Source organism: Rhamphochromis sp. 'chilingali', assembly GCF_963969265.1.
Source record: "Rhamphochromis sp. 'chilingali' genome assembly, chromosome: 2".
NCBI lineage: Eukaryota > Metazoa > Chordata > Actinopteri > Cichliformes > Cichlidae > Rhamphochromis > Rhamphochromis sp. 'chilingali'.
In genome coordinates this window covers 67,929,308-67,955,184 of record NC_137930.1, presented here as the reverse complement: position 1 = coordinate 67,955,184, position 25,877 = coordinate 67,929,308, and the positions used below count along the sequence as shown (strand labels likewise).

Below are 25,877 nucleotides of genomic sequence, written 5' to 3'. Positions count from 1 at the left end.
TCCTTCACACAGCTGTTCCCAAACCACGATGTCATGTTCTGTGTGAGGATGCTCTCCACAGCGCCTGTATAGAAAATCCTGAGGATCTTTGGAGAGACCCTGAACTTCCTCAGTTGTCGTAGGTGATACAGGCGCTGCCTAGCCTTTTTGGTCTGAGCATTCCTCGCTGCACTGTACAGCAAACACCACATTGTTAAGTTTGTTTTTAGGAGTTTTGTCTTTTGGGTGAACCAGTTTCTGTCTGAGTGTGTTGCTGGGTCTGAAGTACACTGGGATGTCATGCTACACTTGAATCACAAGAAGTACTGCAGCATAAGGAAAACTGCAAACATTAATATTTAATGTAGGCCAATACAAGATCCCTCAGTGAGGTAAAGGAGGTAAACTAAATAAGTACAGGATAAGTCTTATATGTTATCAGTGTTTGCCTTATGTCTTATATGGGTATTTTTGTGAGTGCTCACAAAGAATACAACATATATAGTCATAAAAAAAGAGGCCACAGTGGACTGCAAGCCATTACGTGAAATAAGTATTTGATCCCCAAATAAAGCAACACTTGGTATTCATGGAGAAGCCTTTGTCACGGGGCAGGATGTGTCTTGAAGTTGGTCACCAGGTTTGCACTCATCTAAGGAGGAAACGTGTCTCACTGCTCCTGACAGAAACTCTCTAAATCCTAAAGTGTTCTGGCTGAAAGAAGGAGGTTCTCATCCTCAATGTTATGGTTCATGGCTGAATCCATTGGCCCCTCAGTAGGTAAACAGCCCCAAAGTAATGTTTCCACCTCTGTGATTGATTGTGGGGATGATGGTATTTGTGTCCTAATCAGCATTTCTCTTCCTGGGGGAAACTGTGGTTTCCTCTGGGTTGTAGGCGATCAGATGCTTATTTTACTCAGTGAAATGGAAATCAGTGGATAATGTTTTGTTTTTGTTTATTGATCTAGCTATGTTTTTTATTTTATTTCTAGTGGATGTTCTATCTGTGTCTGTTATGGTGTCAGTTATTTTATGGTCATTTTCAGCTACCAAGCATCATTGTTACGTATAGACGAATATAAAACACATTTTTACTGACAAATGGCTTTGTATTTAAAGAGCGGTGAGACAACAGCACATCATTTGAGCTTACCTGCAGTTCTATGAAGAACGCTCTAAATAAAAGTTAGTCGACAACTGGAAAACAAAATGTCTTTAACTCGTCTTTGTGTTCTTTCACACAGCTGGAGGTATCGACCACAGACTACAGTGGAAACCTTATCGAGGGACCACAAGTATTCAGGATTAATGTCATTGACCAAAATGACAACCGTCCCATCTTCAAAGAACCACGGTACACAGGAGAGGTGCTGGAAGGATCCCCTACAGGTAGGTGACTGTTGAGGGACTCTGGACAGAACTGAGGTCTAAATGGGTTTAACTACACAATAATGTTACACATAGTGTGGCTGTTACACTTGAGATGTTCTATGATCTGCAGCAAGAAAAGGTTGTGTTGATGACATTTATACTTCTGTCCTGAGCTGTGTGGTTTGTGGCAGAGTCAGTATCACATTGCTAACCTTAATCATAAAATCACATAAAGTCCAATATCATTAGTGAAAGCAGTGAACTTCTTCTGTGCTACTGTTTGTATGAATTCAAGTATTGGTGTTTTCATATTTATACACCGCAATACAGATATGAGTTTTGTTTTGTTTTTACAACATTTACATCGTTTGGCAGCACTTTTTGGGTAATGGTATCCTTGGAAACAGAGACAGACAAATAAAGGACATTGAAGTAAAAGAAATCTTGTTGGTTGCATAGGCTCTCTGTACTGTGTTATTATTGGTATTGAGAGTGTTAAACAGCAAATTCAAATATTGTGACTTTAGTCTCTACTTTATCAGAATTTTCATTATGTGTCTACATAAGCCAAACAAGAGTTTCTAGCAAATTAAGATAATTATTCAGGTCATTTGGTAAATTATTTTTGTTATATTTTTAAATGTGGTTGCTTGAAATGTGATCTTGTCACATCTGTTATAGACTTTGCAGCTGTTGCAGTAAATTCTCTTCCCATCTCTGCAGCGAACATCTCACGGTCAAGTGTTTCAAAATAAATCATTTTGAGGCATGGCTGGCAGAGCCTTTATGAAAACTCTTCACCTTTGACTTCTGGTGTAAATGTTGATATTCTCTTAGATGTATTTGTCACTTTGTCACCATCGCTTCCTTTCCCGTTCTCTGAGCTGCTGTCACTGCTATAACTGTTGTTTTTTTAATGTGACAGCTTCGCACTTCGAGCCCAGAATATAAATAAATGCAGCTCAGACGTACATGATTTCAAAAAGTCCTATTTTGCTCACCTTCTGCCACCTGCATAGAAATGCAGGATGTCTATGCATAAAGCTGAAACTTCAGATTGAAAAAATTGTTGCTTTTTCTTCACGGGTTATATAGAACATGATTCATAGGCAATAATTTGCGGAGGTGGTAACATTTTGCACAAAATGTCTTTTGGTGCGTTCTGCCAAGTTTTGTTTGGGCGTTAAATGGTTTATTGTAGTGAACACATTTCAATTTATGTCACATAAAAGTGGGTTACTTAAGCTGTTTCAAACTTTCACAAATGGATGCACTGCTTTCTGAAGACAAACAGGAGCGACTATTGTGTCTTTTACTTGTGTCAGTGCATACGAGCAAAGTGTCATAATGTGTTTTCATCTGTCATAGTTGCGCTGTCCATGGTGCTGATGATGCTCGTGTGTCCCTGTTGGGCAGGTATACACCTACAGACCCTCTGGGAGAAATGCAGTCAATGTAAAATATAAAGCTGTATGATTAGAAGAACAAATGGTAAAATAAATACACGATGCTTCTCACTGTGTTTGTTCTGACGTTGTGAACACAAAAAGCAAACTCCTAAACACCTTAATCACCAACAGAGCTTCCCGGATAAGATGGATGAGTCACCAGGCACAGGAGACACACACACACACACACACACACACACACACACACACACACACACACACACACACACACACACTCTCACACACACACACACACACACACACACACACACACACACACACACCACACACACACACACACACTCACACTCACACACACACACACACACACACACACACACTCACACACACACTCTCACACACACACTCTCACACACACACACACACACACACACACACACACTCACACACACACACACACACACACACACACACACACACACACACACACACACACTCACACACACACTCTCACACACACACACACACACACACACACACACACACACACACACACACACACACACACACATGGCTTCCCACAGAGACGTTTTGAGCTGTTGACAACTTCATGCTGACTTGTGTTATGAATTGCTAATACAGACGCTGCTTATGCAATGGTATACATTTGGTAAGCAACAGCATGTCATTACTGGCTGTACAGAACGAGATAATAGGCCGACAAACTGCACAGTTAAATCCTGTTAGAATAATACAGTCAAAACAAAAGCGCACTTTGATGTCAGAAATCATGTCAAAAGTCTCACTGTTGAGCTCTGATGTCAAGAAAATACCAAATAATTGGATGCCTTTGTTTTTTTTGGTCTCTTATTTTGCTACATTTTCACGATGTGGTTTCTAAGGCTGAGAATGTCTCGAAGCTGCGTCTGTTGCTTGTGGCTTTTTTCAGTAATTACAGTGATGCATGTGTCTGTGTGAGGTGTTTACATGTCACTGTATGTTTCTCTGCCCACTCTGTACAAACCCAGGGTGCATCAAACACAATAATCATATTCCAGAGTGCTTTAATTCACAGCTATTCATCACCAATAACTCAAACAGGTAGCTAGAAAGAGGATTCGTGAGGTTCACGTGGTTGCCGGTATTGGTAGCGTAACAACACCAGTGGCTGTAGTGACTTCAGACCTGCTCATAACATATAGGCAGAGTTTGATTATTGTACGGACATATCTCATGTGTCCTGAGCACTTGTGAACCTTTGCAGGTAATATCCTGCTACGTATTTTAAAATTCACCAGAAATGTCCAGTACTTGAAAAAATACAGACTTTTGAAAATGGGCTCTTCTTGATACACCCTGTACTGGACTGTATATGTCTGAGCCAGTAGCAGCACCAGTAGCAGCACCAGTAGCCTATGGGAATTAAATAGGAAATATGACAGGCAGGAAAATCTTAATTGGTTTGCCCCACTGGGTGCAAGAGCTCATATAACCCTGGAACCATCACATCGTACTAGCTTTTAGAGATGAGTTGGTTAAGCAGACAGGTTTACTTTGACTTTTCTATTTCAGTGCCAGGAAATATCATTTAAAAACGCTTACTGGGTCAGCTCTGACATCATCTGTTAGTAACCATCATGCAGCTCCGCTTGATCAAATTTAAAATGCAATTAAATTATTGTGTATTCTTTAAAAAAAAGTGCCTGTCTGAATAAACCAAAGTAGATAAACTGATTTTATTTCCAGTGTGGTGTGATCTGACAGCTCCTTTGTGCTGTAGTTGCCATGGATGCCAGACTTAATTGAGCTCAGCGATAAGATGAAGGATGCGGTTCTGAAGACTCTACGTTTTTTTAACATATGCCTGCAAATCTGTCTACTGAACAGTCTACTTATTCAACATGTCAGCTCAGCCTTATTGATGTGTTTACGATGAATCAGTCATTCAGTTCATGCATTCAGCCGGTTGACCCTTTTATACGTCTGGTGGTCATTAACTGCAGATTGTGAGAGGATTGAAGCAAACACAAAAACATATTTGTTAATGATTATTGCACTGCTTTAAGTGCTGAAGGTGCACACGCTTCTCTCTGGCTTTTTCTTTCTTTCTTGTCATTTTAGTTGAAAAGTGGTGGAGCACCATAAAAGGGGGCAGCGGGCCACCAATAAAATGTCTTTTCTGTGGCTGTTTTTTTTTTTCTTATTGGACAAAGAAGAAAATGCCGTAAGAATAGTGAGCATTATATCCAACAGTGAAGTTACTGGACATAAACTCAAACAATAAAGAAAATAAAGATTTCTTAGTTTTTTACATATTAGAATGTACAATTACATGTTTTAGATCATAAAACAACTTTTCATATTAGACAAAGACAAATTAAATACAAAATATAATTTTAAGTGATTTCACTTATAAAAGGGAAAAAGCCAAAAAAGCCCTCGTGTTAAATTATGGATTGACTGTGATTAATCACAAGTTTTTCAACCCTTTAAAGCCGGTTGGAGCCGGTGTTCTGCACGCTCTGTTTTGCGTAACTAGTTTTAAATCCCGGTAGAACCGGACCCACGTAAGCTAGCGCAATAATTTTTTTGCATATGAAACCGGAGGAGTTGTACTTACATCTTATGCCATCAGCTTGTCCTCGGTCACGGTTTCCTTCCACATATAGCTTTGAAAAAACTGCATAAAAAGCACTTGCAGCAACAAAAACATAATATTCCAGAAACACGCTTTGCCGATCCGATCAGCTGTTTGTAACACTTCCTGTCCGCCATGACCTGCCCAAAACTGGAAGTGACGTCATTTTGCGGAAATGTAGTTTTTTACCATCAGGGCCTCATGAGCCTATACTGGTGTTTTTAAAAGTTATGTTTGACTTTATGACTTTCTGTGTCGTTTCTGGGATGCTGAGGACTCATATTGCACTGCTGGAAATAGTTTATTTTGATGCACATGCTGTTTTTTTTAAAATTTGCACTATAATATTTATTTTCGTTTTTCCTGCAGTATATAAAAATTGGTGTATTTCAAAAATAAAACTATGAAGACACTCAAAATAAATTTCCTGTGGTGGGAAACTATTTTGTGCAACTTTTTTGTATTTACAGTTTTGAGGGATAAGCCTCTTAAATTTCTCTACCTAGAAATACATGTTAAAAAACAAAAACGATTTTCAATTTTTTTGTAGTTTATTGCACTTTTTTGCAATTTATGTAATTACTATGCACTTAATGCAGACATATTATTAAAATCTGGGTTATAATGGTTGTATTGATGTATAGCAACTTGAAATGCTCCCAAAAATGGCTCCACAGCATGTAAAAATATAAAATAAGCTCTGGCGGACTTGGTTCTATGGTAGGTCTTAAAGGGTTAAGATGACTGTAATTGCACCACACCAAGGCTTTGTTACTGCTAAATAAGGAAATCACTCATACAGAACCTGTGTGACAAACTGAAGAAGGCTAATATATCTAAAAAAATAAAGACCCAATAGTTTTTGGAGAAACAAGGTGATTCCAGAGATTCCTAAAGTGGAGAACAGAGGAGACAAATGCAGACAAAACAAAGTTTTGGACCGTAACATTGAGGATGAGAACGTTAATGTTAAGTGAAAGCCAGCTGTTTATTATGGCTGAAGGAGAAATACAAAGCGATGCACAAACAATAACCTAAACTGGGAAAGCTCAAGGGGGGATGAGTCGGACTACAGAGATGAGGTCAACAGACTGACTGAGTGGTGTTCAGTTAACAACCTCCAACTGAACACCACGAAAACTAAAGAACTTATCTTGGACTTCAGGAAGGGCAGAGCAGACCCGGCCCCACTTTACATTCACGGGAGCTGTGTGGAGAGGGTACACTCCATGAGGTTTCTGGGCGTGCAGATATCTGATGACCTCTCCTGGACTGCAAATACTACAGCGGTGGTTAAAAAGGCCCAGCAGCGTCTCCACTTTCTGAGAGTGCTCAGGAGGACCAACCTGGAGGAGAGGCTGCTGGTGACATTTTACAGAGCCACCATAGAGAGCATCCTAACGTACGGCATAACAACATGGTATGCAGGGTGCTCAGCTGCAGACAGGAAAGTACTGCAGAGGGTCATCAACACAGCCCAGAAGATCACTGGCTGCTCTCTGCCCAGCCTGGAGGTCACTGCAAACTCTCGGTACCTCAGCAGAGCTGGCAATATCATCAAGGACCACTCTCACCCCAGCAACCAACTGTTTGAACTATTACCGTCAGGCCGACGGTACAGGTCACATAAAACCAGGACAAACAGATTCAGGGATAGCTTCTTTCCCAGAGCTATCACCGTAGTAAATAAGCACAAAAACAATTGAACCTATTCCATACCGTCACTGTCATTATATTATGCTGCTATTCATACTGTCATTATATTAATGCTGCTATCCTGTATATATTGTACATACTATTGTTTGAGTACTTACGATTGTTTTTTTTGTACTTTTTATATTTTACATTTATATTTATTATTGAAACTTGCACCAAGGGAGTGGCACTCCAATTTCGTTGTACTCTGTACAATGACAATAAAGGCTATTCTATTCTATTCTATTCTATTCTATTCTATTCTATTCTATTCTAAATATAAACGTGGCCACACAGATACCTGGAACATGGAGACATGACGCAAAAGACAACAGACAACCTGACACTGAACAAAGGAAGACACAGCAGGGTAATAAGGGAAGTGGAAACACAGCTGACACAAATGAACATGACGCCACGGGGGAAGCAAAACTAAACACACTGAACATGCAAACACGAGACTGTCAAAATAAAACAGGAAACGTAATGAGATGAAGACTGTGAGAACACATGACATGGAAAACACAGACAGGAAACACATAACAGACTGAGGAGACGGAACGATGCACAAGCAGAGGAACATGGAAACAGCTAAGAGGAACGAGGCACAGACACAACAAAAGACGTACACAGGAAACAGAAAACGACACATAAACAAAGGAGCGCCAGGACATGAAGACTAAGAACTAGACTGAAAATCAGTGGCACAAGGTGCTTTTAGTTCTAATCATTGTTAGCACCGAGTACACCGAGTGTCCAACATCATCTGAAAGCTTTGGATTGGAAAAAGCTTTCAGCATAGCAATTGCCAATGCAGTAAACGCATACCTGGACAGAACAGCACACAGCAGATGCTCTGCCTGGAGCTCGGACATGAACGTTACCGGAGCAGTGTAGGATCATCTTGACGGAGAATCAAATAAAGGGCTTCCAATAAGGCTTTGGAACGTCCTTCAAGAAACCCGGAGAGGTATTCCTGAAGAATACTTAAATAAATTACAAGTAAGCTTGCCTAAGAGACTTTAGGCAGTGTTCAAGAAAAAAGGTGGCCATGCCAAATATTGACCTTCAAAACCTTCTTTTTTCCAGCGACAATATTTGCTATCTTTCCTACATTACAAACAAAGCCTCAGCCCTGCAGGCATGTGTGAGTGAATAATGAAAGCTATATTTGTGTCATGTTGCAGTGCATGCATGAGGTTATGTGAATAAGAGTGCATGTGCTCCTACACGGTGTGTGTGCTGCAGAGTAGTGGCTGGGCAGCAGGGGAAGCTGTAGGGGAGAATGTCACAGCGCTCTGACATTTCTGTGCAAACCGATAACAAAGACAGCCAATGCCTGGGTCTGCTGGCAAGCCCTCTCCTAACTCTGTGTTTACTCCTCCACTCACCATCTTTTGTTTTTATTCCACATTATCTCTTTCATTTTCTCTACATTCTCTTGAGCTGTGTGCACAGTAACACGCTTAAACAGTTTTGCTGTCTCTTTGCTTTTCAAATCTGTTTAAATTAGCTTTCTTTCGTTCTTCTTTTTGAGGTTTTCTGATTTTGTTTTGGTTTTTGCATTTTGACTTACTCTTCATTTCATTCTTGTTAACCCAGATTCCCCCTATCTGAATCTCTGAATCTCTGAATCTCTGAATCTCTGAATCTCTGAATCTCTGAATCTCTGAATCTCTGAATCTCTGAGCTGGTGTAGTAAAAAAGAAAAAAATGTCACACCAAGTGGTTACCACTCCAACAGTCTTGCTCCCGGCCAGCTAGACCTGACACTCTGCAGTTTGTCTCCCTTGAATTTTCTGCCTGACAGAGCTGCACTGTCTAACGAATGCAAATCTGTCCCCCAAAACAACAATTACTTAGAAATGAAAGCCTTAGAAATTTCCAGAACAGCGAGGCACTGTTAATTGTAAAGAATGTCTCCCTCACAGGAGTAGTAGCACATTCATACATGACTGTGTTTGGTGGCAAATTAATATGCACATTTTACCCAAGTCAGTTCTAACAGCATCAAGGCTGCGAATGAGGGAGTTAATAGTTGCATGATAATGGTGTTATTTGTTGTTGGGATTTTCACACACACACTAAGTTTATGCTTCACTTCACAATCATGGACAATCATGTGGATGCTTGCCAGAACAGACCTCTGAGTTTGGTATGTAGGTTGTGTAATCCCTTACATTCAAACAAATTTGGCTCGCTTCATCACGGCGCTGGTCTGGGGTCAGCATTTATTCAGCTTTAACGTCACTCTGGGTTCTTGGCTAGCTTAGCGTTAGCATGCTGTCTGTGCAGGTTGCTTGCCAGGATCCAAAGTTGTGTTAACAGTATAATGCCGTCGTTTCTGTTCTGGAGCAGTCTTCAGTTTACCATCGCGCTCGCAGTCTTTTGTGCAATAGAAATAAAAGTTATGTCCATATCCACGCTGTAGACCGAAATCAGCTGATCGTAGAGAGAGGGCAAGAACCGATCGATCGGGAGGGAGACTAACGAGCACCGATTCTCTACAAGAACCGGTTCTCAATTCCCAACATTAACCATCTCTGTGACCCAGTGCTGCTAAATTTGATGTAAAATTTTATTTTTAATTTTGCATGATTTGTTGGTGTTATTGATCGTTTCTGCACTGTATACAGAGTAGATACTATATTTATTTAGGATGTGAGTAAATTACTTGAGTAACATAAATGATCAGACTGCGGGTAAAATGAGAGCCAAAATGTGAACCCAGTAGGATACAGTGTTTGTTACAACTGGGATCTTAAATTACGGTCCATCAGTACATCAGTGAGCCTTAAATGTCTCTTTTGAAATTACAGATTAAACACAGGTGTTTGTTTTGGTGATTTTCACCGGACGTCACAACATTACATAGTCAACGTAAACATCAAACCCAACGTTTAGGGTTAGGCTTTGGTTCTCTTTTAAATAATAATAATAATAATAATAATAATAATAATAATAATAATAATAACGATAATAATAAAAACAGATTTGCAAATCTCATAAAAGTTTAAACAGTGAAACTTTATAAAATATACTCATTTTGAATTTTGATGCAGCGACGTGTCAAAAAAGTTAGAACAGGGGCAAAAAAGGCTGAAAATGTCAGCAGTAGTGAAAAGAAACAGCTAAGTAAAAAAAAAAAACCTTTTGCAACTAATTAGGTTAGTTAGCAACAGGTCAGTAACACGATTGGGTACAAAAAACATCTTAGAGAGTTTCTCAGAGGTTCAGCTACAAAAAAGTGTGCAACAACTTCAGAATAATGTTCCTCGGTGTAAAATTCCACAGTGCATAATATCATCTGTGGAAATTAGTGGAGTTAGTCAGGTAATAATAATAATAATAATAATAATAATAATAATGATGATGATCATAGCATTTTAACAAACGGCTCAAACAAAGGGAAGAAGATTCAAGGCATGATCCGTCACAGCATGAAATTTGTACAAAATCTGTGCTAAATGGGCACATACACAGTAAAAGATGCATTTCATGAGCCGGAGAGAATATAAATGACTAATATTAATTGCATTCTGTCAGAAGAAATCTCTGCGTATAAACTAGTGTTAGCAGTAATAAACTGTGTTTCCAGTAGCATCCAGTAGCTTTAGGAGTCACTTGAGAATTACGGGCATCTGTTAGTGGATTCACGGGCAGAAAAACGTCAGATTTGAGTTTTAGGCGTGGAATTTAATGTTGCTGGAAATGTGATGTTCTTTTGGTAATTTGTGTTTATCTTTGGTTGCCAACATCATGCAGACAAGCTATATCTAACATCTAGGTGATACATCTTGTGTAATTGGACATGATGGGGTATAAATGGAGATATTACTCATAGCTGAATCTCTGTGTTCCAGACTAATTTGTGTTTATATCACAAGTAATTAAGGCCCGATCTCCTGCTGTGGAGGGAGTGGGGGCTGATTCTGGTCTGCTGTTCTGCTGTGCTCTCATCCCTTACACACAAAGAGACACAGATGCAGCAGAGCTTTAGCCAAAGGATGAGCAACTTAGGTTGAATCTCCTGTCACTTCACATGTAATTGCATGTGACTATGTAGTAAATCTACAAATCCATCAGATCTTTTTCACAGCAGACATTCTGACTTGAGATTAGATTAAAAAACATGCAGCACACAAGCAGGAATGATAACATAATTGATGTCGCTGTTGCATTTAGGTGTCCCATCTTCCACTGTCCCCTCTGGCTCGCTGCCATGGCTTACAGGGATACTTACAGAGCCATCGTTATTATAATATTAGTTACACATGTGCTTTTTCCATCTTGGACACGTTAAAATATTGCCTGTAAAAAGGGCTTTGGTATAAATTGTTTATATTATATTACCATATAATATGTGATTGGCCATATTTAGTTGTTATGGTAAATTAAATATATTTTATATCAAGAGAGTAAAACTGTCGTTTGGCCTAAGGTAGACACACTCATGGAAAAGTAAGTACATATAAAAATGTGCGACTTCTACACCTCATCCCTCTCTCCGGCACACTCGATCACTCCACAGACGCTTACTCAGTTCACCCAAGGGATCCTTTTATTATGAACCTATGATGCAGAGCATTGTCTAGGTGCACAGGATGTGGTGACTGTGTTTGTTGTCTCTCACGGCTGCAGTAGACGCCTGTCAGCACGGCACTGCTGGAAACGGAGATCAGAAAAATATATCATCAGTGGGTGACTGAAGGGATGACATTTATCACAGCAGGCGAAATCAGCACCTGTGTTTTAATGAATTCACAATAGTTTCAGACTGAAGGCGGAGACCAGTCTCTATACAGGAAAACGAAATAATATAGAGCATGTTTCCCGTGATCAGTACTTTAAGCTTTAAATGAAATAATATTATAATAATAATAATAACATCAGTATACTCACAGCAATAATGCTGACCATCTGAATCATCTGCATCTCATTTACTATGTTCATCATTTTGACCAGCGTTTTAAACAGAAACCACAGCTTTTGAATGAAACACCGTTTGCAAGTCTTTCATCAGACAGTACCAGATAGATGAGACATTAATCTGATGCGGGGCTTCAAAAACATTATAATAAATCTAATAGTCGTGGATATTCGGGTGGATGTGGCTCAGTAGGTCAAGCAGGTCAGCTACTAATTGTAGAGTTGGTGATAAATGACACAGAACAAAGTGCTGAATCACTGAATGTGGCTTTTAGTCGACTAAGAGTAACAATGTTATCATTTGCTGATGGCCCCGCCCCTCCCTGAGCCTGGTTCTGCTGGAGGTTTCTTCCTGTTAAAAGGGAGTTTTTCCTTCCCGCTGTTGCCAAAGTGCTGCTCATAGGGGGTCATATGATTGTTGGGTTTTTCTCTGTATGTATTATTGTAGGATCTACCTTACAATATAAAGCACCTTGAGGCGACTGTTGTGGTTTGGCGCTGTGTAAATAAAAATTGCATAAATAATATTAAAATAAAACTGAATAGTCCCTTCCAGAATGATTTACCTGTTCCACACAGACGTTACTGTGTAGGTGATGAAGGTCAGATAAGTGAGACAGTGTACGGGAGTTCCACTTAATCGTTGCTTTAATTGGCTTTCATAACACAAAGTCAACAGAAGCAAAACCAATGCAGTTTGTCTCCCCAGTCGACTTTGTTATTATTTGTATATTTAGCAGCAGGAGCCGACCCTGCACGTCCAACAAGGTCTCCTTTTCAACTCTGACAAATGTGAAGTGTAACAAACTGTGCCAGCTCGCTGTCTTAGCCGTGCGATCCTCTGCGTTTCTTCGGTAGCTCATTTGATGTCTCGTCTGTCTGCATCATTCCCCACCTCCCCTGTGGACTCCTCCTCTTTATCCTTCCTATCTACTTTTTATGTGAATAATAAAGACATTTGTTATCTAACAGTTTATTTTATAAGTCTACACTTAACCAGTTTTCTTAAACAGCCAATTAGTAAAAACAAAGAATTCCAATGGTGACTAATATGTGAGAGACCTCTAGGTGTGCCTTCAAACTAATCTTATTTATGATTTATTAAGTTTTAATTATATCTAAGGGTGAGCCACTGGGCAAGGCTAAGTAGCTAGATGAAGAGCCTACTTCTTCCTCATCCTGAGCTTCTTGGTGAGGCAGTGGCACTCTGATCTGACTCATCTGCTGCTACAGCAAAAGGAGATACAATTCTCTTTAGCTCAGACTTTCTTATATATACATCCTTGACTGAAGTCTTTCCTGCTGCGCTCGCTTTCAGAAACATCGTTCTTGTAATAACGTTGTGAAATAAATGAAACAAAAATGATCACAGGTTGACAAAATGAAATCCACTCATATTTATTCTGAAGCCTTACTGTGCAGTGTTTTAAAGTAATGAATACAAAAGGTCAAACCATAAACACATTCATAACCATTGTGAAACAAACTCAAAAACACTCAGTATCACGACCTGATCTGCTTTGCGTGGAATTCTTATCTGGACTCACATCGCTCATCTTTAACTGTACCCTGCACAGAGCACGGCCCGATGCCCGGCCATTAAATCCATCTCTGACCTCTGCTTCCATCCTATTGTTGATCTCGTCTGCTGGGTTTCCTCAAACTCTTTTCTTGCTGCGTCACGACTGTTTTGCACGATGTTGGGCAGTAACCGCGTGCTGCCAACATACCTTAGAAAAACTTCAGCAACATAAAATCAATATATTGCTAAGTTTGAGGAAACCTAGAGGAGCAGCTGAGTTAGAGCTTAGTTGGTGCCAGCAGGAGCCGGCGGGCGCAGAGAAAACAGGAAAGCGATTGATTCAGGAGAGAAAGTGATGCAGCTGAGAGATTACACCAAAACTGGCAGGTAATTTGTAGCACGATGGTGCTCATTTGTCCCATTATGGTCTCTGTCTCTACCTTTCTTATTCTCTTGCTACCTTTGTTAGCTGGAGCGTAATCTGTCCACCACCCTACCCGGTGACCCGCTGTCCCACAATACCTCATTATCAGCTTGTCACACAGAGAAAGCCTGGCAAATTAATGTCCAAGGTATCTACAGAGCCTGTTGCCCAATTAACTCTTGGGTATTGTTGTGTTAGGATAAATTAGTTTTTTCTTTTTTTTCTTCCACGCACATGAAGTAATAAAGTCCGACTGGTCAACTTTTAGCTTTATGTATTATGCTAGCTCTTTAATGACTTTACTCGGAGTTTAATCACAAAGAGTTTCAAACGAAGATGTAATATGCCAGAAACAAATTCAATTCAAGTTAAATATAGTGTCATAAATAATATTTTTCTACTTAATAATTAAAATGACTTGATTAGACTTTAGTGCAGACTTTTTGCTTTAATTTAACAAGTATAGCACTCGCTGTTTGAGAATTACAGCTGCTTTTATACATGACTGTTAGAATATTTAACCTCCTAGGACCTGGCGTCCACATATGTGGACGTCACATTTTGGGTTATTTAGACCAAAATACTAAATCTTGCTCTACAAGGGCCTGATGTCCACTTACGAGGACATTATGCTGCAACTGTTCTATCGAAATTTTAAACGAATGTCCTCATATGTGGCTCTCATTTTTCTTAGAAACAAAAATTAGGTAAAGAAAAAAATCTGGTAATTCTTTGTTTTTACATTCATCAGGTCCTAATCAGCCCAAATATCAAAGAGAAATTAAAAATGCTGCTGTGGAAGAGTTCAGGTCTTAGGAGGTTAATATAAAGATTCCTTTTAGCACTGATGAGCCATACCATGAAGATACTAGAAAGAGTTGAGAAGCTCGTTTGAGAAGTGAGGTGATGGTCGGTGTGCAGCAGTACGGCTTCATGCCGAGAATGAGCCTTCCAGATGGGATGTTTGCTTTGAGAGTGTTAATAGAGAAGTATTTAAAAGTGTGTCTTTGTGGATCTAGAGAAAGAATATGATAGGGTGGAAGTGTGGTGCTGCAGGATGAAATTAGGAGTGGCAGAGAAGCATATGAGGCTGATGCAGAACACGACAGCGAGACTATGGTGAGGTATGCAGTAGGACTCACAGACGGGTTCAGGTGGGTGTGGGATTACCTCAGGGATTGGCTATGAACTCCTTGTTTGCAGCAGTGATGGACGGGCTGACGAGTGAGGTCAGGTAAGAGTCTCTGTGGGCTATGATGTTTGTAGGCTACATCGTGATCTGTAGTGAGAATAGTGAACCGGTGGAAGAGACTTTGCAGAGGTGGAGGTATCCTCTGGGGAGCAGAGGAATGAAAGTCAGTGGAAACAAGACAGAATGGACGAGATGTAGACAGGTGTCACAATTAAGCTGCAAGGAGTAGAGATAGTGAAAGAAAGTGAGCATAAATAGCCGTGGTCGACCATCCAAAGCAACAAATACTGCACAAGAGAGGTGAATAAAAGAGGTCATGAAGCGTGGGTGGAAATGAGTGTCAGAAAGACGGCAGCAGAGGTGAAAGGAAAAATTTATAACTGATACTGATATATAATTGGAGACATGGCTATGAAGTGTATGGTATGATGTGTGGAGGTGCAGAGCTGAAGATGCTCTGGTTTTCATTGGATGTGAGAAGAATGGACAGGATTAGAAATGAGTCTATCAGTAAGACAGCTCAGGTCGATGGATGGGGGACTAAGAGAGGCTGAGATTGTAGATACATTGGACTAAGGATGCTGAATATGGATCAGCCTGTCAGGATGAAAAGAGGAAGACCACCAAGGAGATGGATGTGTGGCTGTGTTGAAAGAAGACATTCAGAGGACTGGTGTGACAGAGGATGCTGAGGATAGAGTGAGATGGACACAGATGATCCACAGTAAACCACTTTAATGACTAAAGGGGGTTACCCCGAAAGGTGCTCACAACAGTGACTGCTTGAATTTAGTACCCTCGAACATCAACAAATGCTTTGTTTCCTCCTGTTAGATGCTCTGCAAGGCCCGTATTACAGCTGCCTGCAGTTGGTGCTTTTATGTTAGTCTTCAGCAACTGAAAAGCAGACTGTGCTTGAATGGAGCACAATGAAAATGGTGTCTGAAATTCCTAAACAGCTAATGCAAAACTTTTGTTTTTATAAAACCTCTTGAATTAAAGCTGAATTAAAGCTCTGCACTTTCATTACATCTTGACAGTATAAGGAGGGAAAATTGCAAATATTATGCTGTAAAAATAAAATGTATGGACCTCACTGTGTAAGCGCGCCAGTGCAATAGCTTATGGTCTCTGGATAGAAATGCAAGGGCCACACTAGCGAGAAACTATTCAGTCATTTATATGCATCTGTTCTCTTTTCAACAGTAAGGCTTCATTGATTTTCCTGAGCCTTCTTAACTGAGCTATCTTCTTTTGAATTACCAAAGGCAGTGATATGCATTACACCACAGAGAGGAAAAAACTGTATTCTAAACGGCCTTTATTTTCAGTAGTGATGTGATCTGAATATATGTGAATAGGGCTTTATTTGAATACATTTCTGTAGTTTGGAGAAAATTATTTTGCTCCCTCGCCGGCTTTACGTTGTTCCCGGCATCATTCCAAAGCTAAATAGCATCAACTTTCTCCCACCCAGCATTCTTTCTCTCTTTTCCAACTCTTTAGTTTCTGTATTTACCTCATAATACACCCATGTTTATTCTTAATTTTCAAAAGAGTGACTTCCCTAAAAGCAGAGGGACTAAAAACAGAATACCCAAAACCTTATATGAAAGCGTTTAGAGGACTGGGAATTGAAGGTGTGACAATACCTAAACTCTTGGCCTCCCCAGTGGCCATTCCACTACTGCTAATCTATTAAAGCATTTCCTCACTCCTTTGCCCTGCACAAAGTCCCACATCGACTCAGGCTTGATTATCTGTCCTTCTTTTCGGTTCAGCGGGGACCTGCTCTTCTTACCAACACGCAATTTCACAACTCAGAGTTCGACTAAACTAACCAATCTCTCTCCATCACCCTTCCTGACAAGAAAACACAGACATTGCTCAAAATCCTCATTTTATTCCAGTTTCTCCACTTTAGATTATCTCTCTCCATTGCTTCACAAGCTCGATCACAGCCATTATAACGCTTCTATTTCTCAAAAGTGAACTCTGTTTTTAAAAAACGTTTACAGAGACTACCTACTGTTATCATCTTTATCTGGATTGAAATAACCCAGTGACTTGATCTTGTGACCTTTGGGCACCGATTCACATCGTACTGTAACGTTTACCAATGAACATTACGCTACATTCTATCCTATAACATGTCACACAGTAGCTACAGTAGCAAGTTTGAAAAGAAAATGCTACATTTGTTTGTTACAGTTACAATGTTTCATCCAAAATGAATTCACCAGAACCAGAAAATTGATACTGCAAGTGTTCTAAACTGTTTAACTGAAGGATGTTAAAAATGGTCACACTCTCATCTTTACCACATACCATATTCTTGATAGTATAAGACCTTAGCAAATGGAAAATGAAAGAAAGATGTATTTATAGCCTGTTTACTCAGAGGGAAGATTACAAATCACAGATTTTCTTTCTGTGAATGAAGACATTTAAGAATAATTCATAGTTATCATTACCCTGATTGACCTACAGGAACCTGGAATTATTGTGTTTTAAGTAAATAGTCAGTAGTTTTGTGAACTTATTTTATTCTTTTTTCTTTTTTTTTTTTGGCCTGTCCCATTTGGTTCTTTAGCCGTCAGAATTGTTGTCTGAAGGCCAACAAGGAGACCCAATGGATTTACTTTACCAAGTGGATCATCATGGCCTTGCCGTATTGGTGCATTTGATCGACCTTTGTTGTTATTATTTATTTTATGGTATTTTCGCATTAATCTAGCTAAGTGTAAACAGCAGTAAATACTAAATATTCAATGTTGTGGTGCAGCATGCAGGACTGAAATCACACAATGTGCTTTGAGGTAGCAGCCAAGAAAGGTGTAGTTTATGTCTATGGACAGTGAACACCCGTGTGCACACCTGTGTGGATCAGCACGCTTGTATTCAAAAGGTTTCCCCATGTAATGGTCTGGTAGAGGGTGTAGAGAGCCATAGCCCCGTCCCCCAGGCAGGCATGGAGGAGATCCAGGCCCCAGACATCCAGAGGCCAAGGAGGATCACCGGAGGGGCATCCGTGCCACCCTCCTGGGAAGAGCTGAGGAGAGCCCCAGATGAGGGGTCACCCAGCAGCCACGGAGCAGAAGCCAGAGGGGGCTGCACTGGCATGCCCGCCGGCTCTGCCGGCAGCCAGCTGTGCCGGGGTGAACCGAGCCGCAGGCACAGAGGCCGGAGGCCTGAGGGCCCCCTACGCCCTGGAAGAGGCCTGACCGAGCAACAGGTGCCAGGCCCCGCCAAGTAGCCACCGGGAGTGAGCTGGTACATACCTGAGCGCCCAGCCGCGGACACCAAGAACCACCAACGCACCGACCCCTGAGGGCATCAGCCACCGGCAGGGAGTGTGGTGAGGGGAGATAGGCCTTTGGAGGACCTGGGAGTTCCCAGAGAGGTGGAGTCTAAGACCCGACCTGACATATTGTCAGGTTTCAGTTAACGGACTCAGGCGCAGACCGGGACTCCTTACAGGATTTACAGATTTTATTTACACAACGACACCAGGTGATGCTATTTACAAAGTGCTGGAGGGAGGGGAGGGGGGTCCAGGGTTCCGGGGTATGTGAGGGAAAAGACGGGAATCTGACGTCCTCCAAAGGCTCTCTCTCTTCACTGCCCACACTGGGGAAACACCATCCACTCACTCGTCCACGGGATGACAGGCAGGCTGGGAAAGGTCCGGGATAGATCTGTACACAGAGATTATAGTTAGAGGCGAACAGACGGAACGAACTCACAGATCCTTATTTACAATCTACTGAGCGACTGACGCTGATAACTCAACGATCCAGCGACGAGTGACACAGTGCTGCTGTCTTAAATCGGCCTTGTGATCATCCCGATAGGCAGCAGGTGCGTGGGCCAGGGGCGGGAGCCCATAATGAGCATCGCCCCGGCAGGGGAGAGAGAGAGAGAGAGAGAAAACATGTTGCCTAATACAGAATCAGCTGGTGAGGCACAGGGACCATGACACATATAGACACAGACAAACAGGCACACACAGACACAAACATGCATTCCAACCCTCATGCACACATGTACAAATACTCAACACTCAGACAACGTAAATGGTAAATGGCCTGTATTTATATAGCGCTTTACTAGTCCCTAAGGACCCCAAAGCGCTTTACACATCCAGTCATCCACCCATTCACACACACATTCGCACACTGGTGATGGCAAGTTACATTGTAGCCACAGCCACCCTGGGGCGCACTGACAGAGGCGAGGCTGCCGGACACTGGCGCCACCGGGCCCTCTGACCACCACCAGTAGGCAACGGGTGAAGTGTCTTGCCCAAGGACACAACGACCGAGACTGTCCGAGCCGGGGCTCGAACCGGCAACCTTCCGATTACAAGGCGAACTCCTAACTCTTGAGCCACGATCGCCCCGTTAAGATAGACACAAATGGACATGTACACACAATCACACTCCCCAAACATACTCTATACCCTGGGTCCAGGTACCCTCACCCCTGGAGGGGGAAACGGTACCTAGACCCAGGAGATGTTACCCTTTCCCCCGGGGTGGAGGCAAGCAGACTGCCCCGGCTCCGCAGCAGCAGGGAGGCCCCACATCCCAGATCCCAATCGGACGGCCACCACCTCCTCCCAGCCCCGATGGCCAGCAGAGAACGGGGGTGTGTGAAGACCCCATACCTCCCTCCTCCCGCTCATGTGTAGTGTTGCTGCGTGTTGTTCTTTTTTTTTTTTTGCCTGTCCCGTTTGGTTCTTTTGCCATCAGAATTGTTGTCTAAAGGCAAAGAAAGATGTCCAACGGATTTACTGCTGCGTGTTGTTCTAAAGTGCATTTAAAACACGGGAGAGCATGGTGCTGCTGCCAGAGAACAACAGAATGCCTCCGCTGCACCCTGGTGACACACCCGCACCCCAAGGCCCTACTTGTGTGGGTGGGTGTGGTGGAGCGGGAAGAGGGAGGCAGTCGGGGATGGGGAGGAAAAGAAGGGAGGGGCAGAATTCCCCTCCCTTCAGAAAGCCCCTCCCTGGGGCCAGCTCCCCCGCTGACCCCAGTAGACACCCCCATCCTCCGACACCCACCAAGGCAAGGGGGCCCAGGCCCATCCAGACCGGGGCCTACGGCAGCAGCACCGCCAAGCCCCACAGGACCCGGGGCAGCCCACCCAACCCCACCGCAGAGGAAACTTTACCCACCCCAACATTCAATCATCTCACAGACTGCACAAGACAATAGACACCCAGGTTAAGTTAATTCTCCACCTCACCTATGTCTCTCCCCCACCTGCAGAGTGGACTCCTGCAAGGATGGAACAACCTCCCTGCCAGTTGAAGAGCCCCCCAGTTAGGCCGATGCACCAGAGGCCCCCTGCGCCAGGGCTGAGCCCCCGTGCACCCACCTGCCCACAACCTAGGTGACACACCAACGAGGACTGAAGCCCCCAAGGCCCAGCCAGAGCCCTAGCACGATGGCGAAGCACTCCCCAAGCCCCCACGCCAGGCTACCAGGCCAGTAACCTACGTCTGCCAGCACAGACCCTCCCCCAGCCCTGCTGCACGCAGCCATGAGGAAAACACCATCTAAGAGCAACCAGAGCCACTAACCAGGTTATGACCACAACCCCTGGGTTAAGCCCTCCAGGGATAACGTCCCTAGGGATTCTCCAGACGCCCTAAGCCCGTCCCAAGCGAAGGCGGGACCAAACCACGACCCCCCACCCCCGCTAGGTGATGGAGCCAATCAAAGGAGCCCAGAGGGATTGGTCTAATGTGGTGGCAGAGGCTGTCTCGAGGCTAATGTGATCTATTAGATGGTTTCTATATTGGCTAGAATTAAGATTATTTTTATTTTTCCAGCTCATAAGGACAGTTTTCTTGGCTGTGCAAAGGGCAGTAAAAACCATGTGGACTGTATTAGTTTCTGTAGTGGCATCATCCAATTTTCCCAACAAACACACTAAAGGGGAAGTTGGAATGTTACATTTCAGACACTTTGATAAGTCTTCACATATCTCGCGCCAAAACTTCTGAACTGGTGGACAGAACCAAAGAGCGTGGATGTAATTGTCTGGTGTATTGCCTTGACAGTGTGAGCAGTTGTTGGAAGATGTAAAGCCCATCTTGAACATCCGATGACCTGTATAGTGCACTCTATGTAGTATTTTGTATTGTATTAATTGCAGACTGGGATTTCTAAACAATTTAAAGGTTTTTAAGCATATCTGAGACCAGAAGTTTTGGTCTAAGCTGACTGATAAATCTGCTTCCCACTTTGCAATAGGAAGGGATATTGATTCATCTGTTTTAGAAAGTGTTCTGTATATTTTAGACAATAATTTGGGGGATTTAAGAGTAAGAACATCTACCGCGCTTGGTGGTGTTTGCAATTCAACTTGGCAGAGGTTAAATTTCTTTTTTACTATGGATTTAATTTGTTGATATTCTAAAAATCTTTTCTTGTTGATCCCATATTGTGTAACTAGTCTTTCAAACGGAATAAAGTTTGTTCCTTCTAATATATGTTCCAAGTATTTAATTCATTTACAACTCCATTCTGGGAAATTAATCATATTATTGTTTTGTAATATGTCAGGGTTATTCCAGATAGGTGTACGTTTGCATGGGATTAATGAAGACGCCGTCAATTTTAGAAACTCCCACCATGCTGTCAGAGAAAAGCTGATGTTGATGCTTTTAAAGCATTCATGTCGTTGGATGTTTGAGCTGATAAATAGTAGATCTGAAATCTCTAGATTATTGCATAGTGCCTGTTCAACATCTAGCCAGGGCTCATCTAAGAAGGTATGTTTTAACCATCCTGAGATGAACTGAAGCCTGTTGGCTAAGAAATATTGTTGAAAATTAGGCAGATTTTATCCTCCTTTATCCTTGGTTCTTTGTATCGTTTTTAAGCTGATACGTGGGGGTTTATCTTTCCAAAGGAACTTAGAAATATACGAATCCAGAGATCTGAACCAATCTTGTGATGGTTTGTTCGGGATCATTGAAAATAAATAATTTATTTTTGGTAAGATCATCATTTTTACTATTCCCATGAGTGATATGGGTAGAGATTTCCATCTAGTCAGATCGCCTTCTACTTTCTTTAGAAGTGGGATGTGGTTTAATTTAGTTAAGTCTGAAGGCTTAGGAGAGACATTAATACCTAAATATTTAATATTTCCAGATTGTAGTGGGGCAGAGGAAGAATTATGGAAGGAGCAGTTCATTGGAAGAACTGTAGATTTTGACCAGTTAATTTAATAATCTGAAGCTCTTGAAAACCAGTTTATTAGAGTAACAGGTGAAGTGTCTTGCCCAAGGACACAACGACCGAGACTGTCCAAGCCAGGGCTCGAACCGGCAACCTTCCGATTACAAGGCGAACTCCCAACTCTTGAGCCACGATCACCCCACAATATATTTGTAAGGGATATTGGACGATAGCTTGAGGGAAATAAAGGGTCTTTGTCTGGTTTTGGCAGGAGACTAATGTTGGCAGAATTCATATTTGGTGGTAGTCTGCCATTTTCCTTGATTTCCTGCAACATTTCGTGGACTACTGGTGCCAAAATCGTCCAGAATTCTTTGTAGAATTCTGCAGGGAAGCCGTCTGGACCTGGAGCCTTATTATTGGGCATACTTATCAGGGCTTCCTGGAGTTCACCTGGCGTCAGTGGCGAATCCAGTGCCATTGCTTGACTGTCTAGTAATTTTGGAAGAGTTACGTTGTCAAGAAACTGATCAATTTCATTTTTAGATGGGTTTATTTGTGGTGAATATAAAGTTTCATAAAAATCCCTAAAAATGTTGTTTATTCTTCCGGGGTCATATATTGTTTCCAGATAAATCTTTAACAGCACATATAGTTGTTTTTTCGTCATTTATATATAACTGGTTTGCTAGAAATCGACTGGATTTGTTACTGTGTTCAAAATTCTGCAAGCGAAGTCTTTGTACTAGGATTTGTGTTTTTTTATTAATAATTTCATTTAATTCTAGTTTTGTTTTGCGTATTTTGTTCATTATTTCTTGATCTTGGTGGGACGCGTAGGCTTCTTCTAAGGATTTGATGGTTTTTTCTAGTTCCTGAGTATTTTTGTTTTCTTCTTTTCATGTGATGGGAAAGAAATTATTTTACCTCTCATCACAGCTTTCCCTGCTTCCCATAGAACAGAAGCTGATGGAACATCATCTTCTGTCATTATAGTCTAAATATGAAGTCCACTCTTTTTTAAAATATTTAATAAAGTCTTCATCTTTGAGCAGCAATGTATTGAATCTTCAGTTTTTACTTGGTGTAGCGTTCTTCTTATGTATTAGTGTTAAAGATACAGGAGCATGATCGCTGACAGCTATAGGATGAATCTCAGTGTCTGAAATGTCGTTCAGCAGTGAGCTGCTGACCAGAAAATAATCCAGACGAGAGTAGGAGTGATGGACATGTGAGAAAAAAGTATATTCCTTACTGTTGGGGTGAAGGGAGCGCCATGCATCGCAAAGACCAAAGTCGCTCATATACTGTTTGATTATATTTGTGGACTGCCAATTACGCCGAGTTCCTGCTGTATTGAGCCTATCCATGTCTTCATTTAGTCCAAGGTTGAGGTCACCTCCAAGAACAAGTGTGCCATCTAAGTGTTCAGAGAGTGCACTGAAAAATCTGTGGAAGAATGAGGGATCATCAACATTTGGACCATATACACTTACAATACACAGCTTTTTGTTAAGTATTGATAATTTAATAATTAGGAATCTACCTTCTGGATCTATAACTGTATCGAATACTGTAAAATTAACATTTTTATGTACTAATATTCTTGTTTTATTCTAAGCACTGAGGTGCTTTAACTAAAAGACTTAACAATGAAATATGTTTGGAAGAGTCTCCTCAGCCTGTCAATCGTCCACGTTACAGTCGCATCCTTACTTTAAATAACCTCTGTGCCTCACTGTGTATGAGTTTAACTGTACAAGCTGACTGAATCCCTCTCTACTTTTCTCTCTCATCTTTTCAGTCTTTTTTTTTTCTTTTTGCACCGAGAAGCAACAGAAAGGCTAAAGGCAAAAAAAGCCTCTTTGATTGAGTATTGATCTGGGATTGTCAGACAAGCAGAGATGACAAAGTCCACACATGAGAACAAGCCCGTGATCTGCTGTGCATTTTCTGCTGTAATCAACTCTGCAGTCCAGCTGATGTATCCATCAGGCGGGACTTCCACGGTCCTGTCATCTGTCCTGTGTGGCGAGCTGTGATCATGTGGTCGCAGTAGCAGCACTGTCAAACACTATACATCACAAAGGGGTTTTTAACCCTGAGTGAAGTCACTGAGGACATGAAGCAGCATATAGAGGACACTGTGAAGATGCTCGTGGTGACTGTTTGTTATAGACGGATTGCTCTATTAATGAGGTCTGAAAAGAGTTTACTACGTAAAGGGACGTCTAGATTGAGGAATGCTTCTCGACTTATCTTCATTTATTTTTGTTTTATTCCGGCAGCTTGAAAAATGGTTTAGTGATAAAAATAAGTGAAACATATACGACTTGATATAAATAGACTGCTGTCAAAAACATATTTCCCTGAAGCTTTATGAAAATTGCTTTTTCTGAATTCATTTATTTAGATGTGTACTGGTTTGTGCAGACCCACGAGGAAACACCGATCCTGTATTTATGTTCTAGAGACCCAACAGAGAACCTTCTAATTGCCTCCATGAATGCTTTTATGGTTCTGAGCAATAGAAGTAATTTTGGTAACTGAATCAATTCCTGGATAAGTTGGAGAGTAATTGGTTGAAAAAGCAGCTGCAGTTTTGCTCAGAACGTTTTATTTATTTATAGTCATTGACATTTAAGATCATAGTTTCTTCTTGCTTTTTGTATCATTTTTCTTTTAGCAGAGCAATGCAAAATCCAATAATGTTATCCTGGCTTCGGATATTTTAACTGCCAAATGCAAAAGGTACACCTTGCTAGTGTGTGCATTACATGGCAGACACCTACTGTACTGGGAACTACTGGGAACTACTGGCACTCTTTGATATATCTGCCTGATACCTTCACAGCCATCACAGCATCTGACCTGGGTGTAGCCAAGAGGAAAAGAGTTTAAAGATGCAATGCAATCATATTCCTTCATCTCTTATTGAAATATCAAATAATTACTCTGGGCATAGGTTCTCTGCATACTTGCACAATGACTGAAACAAAATGTTAAAACTGTACAATCAAATGTGAGACATGCAGAGGAAACCCAAGCACAGCATAGACACTACTCATCTGTTTTTCCCTTATCACATGGAAGGACCAGACCAACCAAATCTGCAGTTCACACAGAGATGTTTACCTATTCTTTACATGTAGATGGCATCGAGGTGGGCACGGCGACTTATCTATAATCAATATATAACTGTAGTAAATATAGGCCACTTATTTGCCGCGACATGAAACGAGAAAATATTTTTCCAAAGCAAAAAAGGCTTCCTGCCCCTCCAGCTGCAAAATTGCTACTCTAGATTCAAAAACACTTCACACAGCAGAGTGTAGTCGGCAGTCAGGAAGCAAAAGCAATGCTATAAAAAGTTATAATCAGATTATTTTATCTACAATTTTGGGGTTATTTTGTATGATAACCCATAATAGTAAATAATTGTGCTTCAAACTCTAAAAATTCTTTCATTGATTTTAATGTTTTTGTTTTCTTTGCACCAAATTAAAAGAAAGAAAAA

At 41.4% G+C, this 25,877-nt stretch overlaps 1 protein-coding gene across 1 annotated transcript in view; it reads left to right on the top strand.

Moving 5' to 3' along the window:
* cdh13 (cadherin 13, H-cadherin (heart)) overlaps nucleotides 1–25,877 on the top strand; it is a 402,884-nt gene that overhangs the window by 227,000 nt on the left and 150,007 nt on the right. Inside the window, exon 6 of the mRNA XM_080875355.1 lies at nucleotides 1,226–1,370. Within this exon, the coding sequence (XP_080731481.1) occupies nucleotides 1,226–1,370 (145 nt within the window). The remainder of the gene's footprint in view (nucleotides 1–1,225; nucleotides 1,371–25,877) is intronic.